This window comes from Merops nubicus, unplaced genomic scaffold (assembly GCF_000691845.1).
Source record: "Merops nubicus isolate BGI_N331 unplaced genomic scaffold, ASM69184v1 scaffold23269, whole genome shotgun sequence".
In the NCBI taxonomy this organism is placed as follows: Eukaryota; Metazoa; Chordata; class Aves; order Coraciiformes; family Meropidae; genus Merops; species Merops nubicus.
Genome location: NW_008633361.1, coordinates 1 through 8,318, shown reverse-complemented (window position 1 = coordinate 8,318; position 8,318 = coordinate 1). Strand labels below are relative to the sequence as shown.

General features: G+C 44.5%; 1 protein-coding gene across 1 annotated transcript in view; it reads left to right on the top strand.

Moving 5' to 3' along the window:
• Positions 1-8,310, top strand: part of AIDA (axin interactor, dorsalization associated) — a gene marked incomplete at its 5' end in the record, with an annotated part of 23,954 nt that extends 15,644 nt beyond the window's left edge. The window contains 4 exons of the mRNA XM_008948242.1: positions 3,509-3,631; positions 6,594-6,716; positions 7,178-7,295; positions 8,183-8,310. Coding sequence (XP_008946490.1) covers positions 3,509-3,631; positions 6,594-6,716; positions 7,178-7,295; positions 8,183-8,279 — 461 coding nt within the window. The remainder of the gene's footprint in view (positions 1-3,508; positions 3,632-6,593; positions 6,717-7,177; positions 7,296-8,182) is intronic.
• Positions 8,311-8,318: the final 8 nt, after the last annotated feature.

The following is an 8,318-nucleotide window of genomic DNA, read 5'->3' as shown; positions in this document are numbered from 1 at the left end:
GGAAAGTAGTACTGGAATTATGGCTGAAAGAGCTGGGGGTGTTGCTGGCCCTAGATCTGAGCCGAGGAGTGCTACAGAATATAATCCCTGCAGGCCATATTGGTGTAGATACAGTCTGCAGGTGTTTATGCTAAGCTTACAAATTGTTGATACTTTATTGGTGACATTTACCCTCTTGATCCTTGTCATTCACTGTGATAAATCCATTTATGAAGATGCATCCTGGCTGTCCAAAGTCCAGCAGAGACACCTGGAGTAGCTGTTGATATGGTGATGGCTCAATAAGGCCATGACCATAGTGCCAACAGTTACCTCTGTGCACCCCATTAGAGCTGTGTCCAGCTCTTTTTTTTTTTTTTTTGCATTAATGTGAACTTCCCCACATTACAATAATCAAAGCCTGTGAGGTTTTGTACTGCTTGAACACAGGTCTTGTTTCTGCATTGGGTGTAAATGAGTGTGGGGTTTCTTACCCGGTCAGAGGTTGGTCTGTTGCCCTTTCTCTGGGTGATGAGGCTTAAACAAAAGCAGATTGCAGCCATCTGGGGTGAGCTTTATGAGTAAAGTGGACTTTCCATACTGAGTGGATAGAACTGTGTTGCACTCTTTGCTTCTGTATGCCTTTAATCCATAGTGCATAACGGTGTTGTCTAATTGATCATGGTCTTGTCTTCTACATGCATGGCTTCATCGTTATCACATTGCACCATTCATCTAACCCAGGAGCCAATAAAGGTATGATAACCTTTTAGTATATACAGTTATTTCTTTGATCACATTCATGTAGCTGTGATGTTCTTCATTCAGCTTTTAGTTTCAAAAATACAACCTCAAAATACAATCTTTGGTAACAACTGTGGTACTTGGCATCTGTGTGTTGATCTTCATTTGCCTTCAGTACCAGAAAAAGGGAAGGTTGTATTTGGTGGCACACCTTACCTACAGCTCTCTAGAAGTCCTGCTGTGCTAATAAAGGCATCCTGACTTGCAGTGTAGCCAGAGGTAGGTGTAGCTAGATCTTCTTTAGTGGAATAAACTTTTTTTTTTTAAATCTTACACAAAGAGTACTTATGTAGTTAGACTTCGGTGCTGTATGGAGCTCAATTGACGAGTGGTTTGCTGCCTCTAATAGCAAAGGTTTCCTGCCTTTCTCCTTGTTATGTACTTTATTCCAGCGCTGTGCTGGCAACAGATTCTTCTGTGAACCATTTCCATTCATGAATCCAGCAGGAGACTTGTCACTTTTTCCCCTTTCTCTGGATAGGACTTTGGGAAGGGAAAGACTGAACGCCTGTGTCCTGGTGGCAGCCAGCTGTCAGTGGCTCACCTTTGTCTACTGAAGTGCACTTGTAAGAGGACACTGAGTTCCTCTGCCTGTGCTCCCTTCCCCCCCTAGTGATGATGCCCCATGGCTGTCTCTGAACTGGCTGGCAGTTTTCCCATGGAGAGCCTTGGTGGGAGCCTGCAGAAGGCCAGCGGGCCCAACCCATGGTGGCAGACTGGCAGTGCGGTGCCCAGCCCTGGCAAAGTCACACCAGAGGGAGTTTCCTGTCAGCTCGTGGCTCCTGGGGTGAATGACTACGGAGGCTTTGGTGAAAGACCTGCTTGGGTGGCTGTGCCTGGCAGGAGACAGGTTACAGTCACCTGGTTTAGTCCGTCGCTGGCTTGGCTGCTCCTCCTGCTGATGCAGGGAGGAAACCAGTTCCTTGGAGATATCTGTCCTACTGTCCTCTTAACTGCTGGAAGAGAGCTTGACTTTCCTTTTCATTGCAGCTCTGCGATTTCGCGCGCCTGGAAAGCGTTTTTCATGAACAGAATAGTTTTTCTTAAGCCACTATGTTTATAATAAATGCCAATCTGATGCATCTTTCAGGTGGTTTTCCTGTCAATTATCCCATCACTTAGTCCCTTTGAGTGACACAGGAAAACTGAAGGTTACAGTTCTTGGTTCTTATAGGGCACGCTGCTTTTAGGAGACAACTGAAAAATGACAGAGCAAAAAGACAAGATGGGTTTGCCTCAACCTTTGTTTAGATTGAAATAAGAACTCTTGTCTTTGAACATCTGTTCAAGAGAGGCAGCAAGATAAACTAGAGTGTGTACACAGCTTTGGGAAGGGGGTGCTCCCTAATAAATTTGCTTTTTTAACATTTCTTATGCTATAGTCAGAAGCCTGTCCCATTGTTTCAGAATGGTGGATTGAATTCTGCAGTGGTGTGTCGAGAAGTGTCTGCAGATGCTTGTACCTTGGAGGTCATGAGTCTGCTAGCAGCCAAAACAGGAATTACAGAAACATACTGCCCTGTAGATGTGAATTCAAGCCTTGCTGATGATCCTGAAAAAGGGACTGGGCATGGGAATGCTCATGAAATCCTGCGTAAGCTGTGGCTCTAGGTCTAGAGGTACCCTCTTGCAAAGGCAATCTCTAACAGGATAAAAACTCCTTGGTTCTCCAGTTCCTCAAGCAGATCAAGAGGAAAAAAAGTGTCAAGGAAAACCTGTATTGAAGTTGCCAGAGGAAACTATTACTTTGTTTACATCTCAAGCCTTGGGATAAAGTTTTGTTTTTTTTTTTTTTCTTATTAAAAAACCAAAACCTTCGATCAAACTTGCTCACGAGTCTAAGTATTTTCTGTCTTGGTGCTTATTCATCTAACACTGGAGAGAGGCTTGAAGCCTGCCAGTTTTCACTAAAACCAGCATGAGGAAACCTGCTCCACTGTTGACCGTAGAGTCTCGTGGCTTTTAGTGAACTTGAACAGTTTGGATTTCTTGCCAGCTACACTGTCTTCCTCAGCACTGTGAGATTCATTTATGCTGACCACAAAGTTTTGATCCTAAATGTTCTTGATGCAGAGCTGGGAGCTCGTTCCTTAAGGCAGAAGGGAACTTGGGGGATGCAAACACTGTTTGTTTGGGGGTTTTGTTTGTTTGTTTGTTTGTTTTTCCTTTAAGTATAAGCCAGCAGAACTTAGGTCATTAAGCATCTCTCTTCTGGTTCCTGATGTCCAGTGGGATTGGCAACAACACCATTTTCCTTCTTACACTCCCAGTCTAAATGTTTAACATGAAGCCAAGTCATGTTCAGTGGGGCGGGACTCCTGAATAAGTGTCTGTACTTCCTGCAACTGCAGATTGAATCCAGCCTTCCAGATTTAATCCTTAATGATATGAAGTGAGTTCCATGGCTGAGGTATTTTGTATGAGAGCAAGAAAGTATGCTTTAAACAGAGCTCCTTTCTCTTCTTATGCCATGAGGGGTTTTTTATGAATTCATTTGACTTGAGGCAGTTGTGGGGTTTTTTTGTGTCAGCTTTCAAATCTGTCAAATGATGTTGAGTATCTGTGCACACAGGTTTTTCCATAGTGCTGTGTACTATTGGGGTATAAATCCTTGGGCTTTGAACCCCCTAAGGAGAACAGCATCTTCCAGGAGAGATGATGGGATAAGCAAGGGCTCTGCTGTAAGATGACACAAAGGGTTAATAACATGCTTTATTCTTTCCAGGTACTTTATTACCCAGATTGCCATCTGAACCCGGGATGACATTACTCACCATCAACATAGAGAAAATTGGTCTGAAAGATGCTGGGCAGTGCATTGATCCTTACATCACAGTCAGTGTAAAGGGTAATGATCTGTTCCTGTCTCCTCGTTTCGAGTTTGGAGAGACTGCTTTCCGAAAGCTCTATTGATTTCTCAGCCTGCTGAGAAAAATATTTGTTGGTGCCTGCATTTTCTGTGGTGGGCTTAAGGCTTCTGCTTTAATCCAGGGTGGAAAACTTCTGTATTTGAGTGTACTCCCCAACACACAGCAGTCTCTGGGCTTTCTGGAGACTGTGAACCACAGCCCACTGACTCCATTCTTGCCCTGTCATTAAAGTAATTTTTTTAGTAAGACAAAGCTTATCTTAGCAAGGCTTAAAGTTCAGAGGAATGGGTACAAAGCTGGGAAGCAAAGCTTGCAAGTTAAATAAAATGTAAAGTATGTTTTAGTCCTGGCAGTGAAATGTTTTGGCCAAAGCCTGGTGGGCTAACAGCCTCCCCCTCTGAGAGGCTCCATGAATCTGGACGCATTTCTCTCTCTGTGTCAGTCCAGGACAGGCAACAAAAGGATTTGTCACAGTTCAGATGACAACGTGGTTGGTGCCTTTTGCTTGAGGCTGAGATTTTTGGTCTTCAGACTCTTTCTAGTGGGAGCATCTGCCTCTGCCCCCTTTTGCATTCCTTACCAGTGAGCTCCTGTAGTCAGAATTGTTTACTCTTAACCTGCCCTGCCTGAATTCTGCTTATCTTTACAGTCTTTTGAGGTATATGGAGGTTTTTTTGCTTATCATAAAAACATTTGTAGCTGAGCCAACAGCCTTTAGTTATTTTCAGTTACGATAGTGACCTTATGCATGTCCTCTTTTAGATGTGCTATTGGATACCAAACGTGGGGATGAAATACTTGTTAGATGTGTGATCAGACGCTTCCTCCACCAGACAAGTTCTTTGGCAGAAGCGAGGGTCACAGTATTGAATGTCACTTAAATCCTAGTGACGTTCTCAGATGTTACCTGCCAAAATATATAGATAGAAGGCATCCTGTGATGATTTTTAAAATGGTGAAACCACCTACTTCTCTCTGGACCTTTGAGGGCTTCACCTGGTTGGGGTGGAAGCTGGAGCATGACTCTTGCCTTCCCCAGGTGATACAACTGCCTTTTTGTGTTTTCAGTCTGGGAAACGTGCAGTGTTTCTGTGTTCGTGGTGTTGCCGTAGGTTTGCAGCGTTATATTTAGGTTGTGTACCTATTCTTGGGGCTCCATTTCTCTAGTCACCTGTGTATCTTTCTTTGCCTCTAGTCTGACAGAAAGTTGAAGAATGGGTGACTTCAGTGGTGGGGCTAGCTGGATGGATGTGGTTTTAATCAAATTTACTTCTCCCATGCTGAGTTTCTCTTGGCCAACAGGAAGATACCAGCCCTAACAGAGTTCTTCTGTGGGAACTTATCGCAACTTGTAAAGCAAACATTAGTTGTTCTTTGCCACCAAAGTGTTTGTCCTTCTTAACTTCTTATGTATTGTTAAAAGCCTTGCTTGCCTTCAGAGCTGGCTCTCATTTCCTTTCTGGAACTAAGGGAGGCTGTGTGCTGCTAGGGTTGCTTTCCCCAAAAGTCTTCCTGTTAGCATGTGGTTCTTTATTTGCAAGCTCCTTTAAATGGTGGCTGCCAAGAAGTGTTGTAGAAAATAGAATCCAAAAGCACGTGTGGACAGACTACCACCTAGTCTGCTAATGGTGACTTTCTATTCCTGATTTCTAGAGATTCTTAATGAGAAAAAGTAGCTGTGAAGTAATTTTGTCCCTCTTAGGAGCCTGAAGACACATAGCGGCTATTTTCCTGGGTTCTATACCAAGGCTGCTCTCCTGCAGGTTTGGGGAGAGGTTTGTTCCTGCTGCAGCAGGTGGTCCCAGCCTGCTCGCTGGGTGAAGTGCCTGGGTGGTGCCTCAGCCTGGAGCCCAGGCAGGAGGCACATGCTGTGTGCTTGTGATCCTGACCATGTCCCTAGCAACTGTCTCCTCCCACTTGGTGGGTGATGAGGGAGGTGAATCTTCATAGTCTCTCAAAAAGGGGCTGTCCCTGCACGGCAGGGCCACGGAGGTGGTGGAGCCACAACAATGGCGCAGAAAACAATACCAAATTATTTATTGGCTCTTCCTAATGACAGTCAGAAAGTGATATGGATAAAGGAACGTGGTAGAACACTCATTTCCCTACTTGCAATCTAGGGCGAAAAATGTGGCACTACTTAATAAAAATGAGTAGAAGAGCATTAGAAAGTAAGACAGAGAAGAAAGATAGGAGAAGGGTAGGAGAGAAGAAAAAGTATCACCCCCTGTGGATCCAGCGGCGCTGTCTTGGGTCGAGGTCCTGGTCTGTAGGTGGTGGATTGATGCCAATTCTTTCATGTCTGGAGTTTTTATAATTTGTCCTCTGGGGGAGTGTCTAAGCTGCTGGGGGGTTGGTCTCCAAGTTTCACATGCTCATTGTAGACTTGAGAATCTTCTCAAAATGGGGCGGGGGGTGTTTCATGGGGTCTTGGGTGGTTGTTTTGATCAGGTGCCCCACAAAGTGTCTGACTGGTATTTGACCCCGTTTGTGTGCATGCTCTTTTGGAGTTAGGGGAGTGGAGATACTCAGCCCTGCCTCTGCTGGGGCCCACCAGCTCCTCCTGTATCTCCACTTGTGTAAGAGTTTCGAGGCAAGGTCACCTTACCATCCTTCACGGCAGCTTTGCTCCACGCAAACACAACATTGGCTGTTGTGGCTGTGCCTGAGCAGCACAGCTGGTGGCTGGCACTGAGAGCTGGAGCCCAGCCCGTGGCCCCACCCTGCCTCTGCCTGTGGGGAAACCAGAGGAACGATGCACAAGGAAATTCACTGACTGTGAAGGGGTACGATTGCCCCTTTGTTTTTTAAGGTTAGGGGAAAAATCCAGGTGTGCATTCATTTTTTGTGGCAGTCATAGGAGTGATTCATAAGTCTCTTAAGGCAGGACCTTACAGCCTAAAAAGCTAGTGCCATTCTCACACAGTTTCTTTCCTGCAGATTTGAATGGGATAGATCTGACTCCTGTGCAGGATACTCCTGTGGCTCTGAGGAAGGAGGACACGTATGTCCATTTTAATGTGGACATCGAGATTCAGAAACACATTGAAAAACTAACAAAAGGTACGTGGTGTCAGAGACCTGAAACAAGGCCCAGGAGCTGTGAGAGTGTGGGCAGGAGGCTGCCCCTGAGCTGCTGTGGCTGCTCCAGGGCTCCAGATCCAGCCCAGGACAAAACCAGACCTTTGCATCCTGTCTCTCTCAAATCGGTCATTGTGATGACAAGGGGGGAATGAAAAGAGATAAAATGCAGCAGTCTGCTCTACAGCGGGGGTATGGAGCTGCTTTATCACCTCCTTGGTCACTGGACAAACTGTTCCCTGGGTGTGAGCAACTGAGTGAAAAGTACAAGCTCTCTGAGTGTGCTGAGCTTGGTGAGAACACAGTGTTGCCTTTGAGTAAAGAGCAGATGTCTTAAAGATAATTCCCTCCAAGGTACATAGAGCACCTTAGTGGCAGATAAGTTTTCAGGTAACTATTGGCCAGAATTGCTGACTTTTCTGTTAAACCGTTTTCCACTCTAGGTGCAGCTATTTTCTTTGAATTCAAACACTACAAGCCTAAGAAGAGGTTTACCAGCACCAAGTGCTTTGCTTTCATGGAGATGGATGAAATTAAACCTGGAGCAATTGTCATAGAACTGTAAGTGACTTGCAATTACAGATGCCAATGACAGGAAATGAACTAGACCTTAGTTACAGTGGGTGGCTTGTTACATCAAGGGAGGTTTCTTGGATTCATTAGGTGACTTTCATAAGGAATATTCTATCTTTAGTAAAGAAAAGGAGATAAAATGCTGCTAGGCAAATACAATGGCTAGAGACCCTTCTCAAAAACAAGACTATTTCCAAATACAGTGCTGGTGTTTGTAACTAAATTTTGTAAGAAGTTAACAAATTCTGGGTGGGAGGCTTTAATTTTGATCTTAGCTGATCTGACACTCCAGCTATATTTAAAACAAAACAATAAAACAAATCAACTCATACAGTCTTTTGGTACAGAATTTCTGTAAAATAAATCAGATTTGAGACAGGGGGTACTGATTTTCAATTGAATCTTAAGAACATTTTAAGGCATTGTTGGGTGGTTGTGGGTTCTTTTCCTGCTCTAAGTATCCCAAGAACTAGATTGGCCAGTTACACTGCTGTGTTATGATGTTATGTGTGTCTGAAGGTCTGAGTAAGGTTTCTGAGGGTTATTTTTCAGGAAGAGGGTGAACCTTGCAATCCTGGGCATCTCCAGGTAGAGTGGTTGGTCTGTGCTGGCTCGAGTACTTCTGAAGTACTCATACAGCATCTCCTACAATCCAGAGTACTGTATTGGGAATTCTCCTTACAAAACCCTTACATTCATTGAGAAATTGCAGTCTTTGTTTTGTTAAAAAGATAATCCAGAGAAAATACTGGTTTGAGTTTCTTCTTGAAAACCTGCTCACTATTGTTGCTTCCAGTAAGTCTTTCCAGACGTGTTTAACTGTACAGGACAGGCTTTGTCCACCTTGTGGATTAATTCACTTCTTCTGCTTACAGGTACAAAAAACCCACCGACTTTAAAAGGAAGAAATTACAACTGTTGACCAAGAAACCACTTTACCTTCACCTCCATCAAACATTGCACAAGGAATGACCCTGGCTGTGAGGACTGTGTGAACTGACCCCCCCGCCG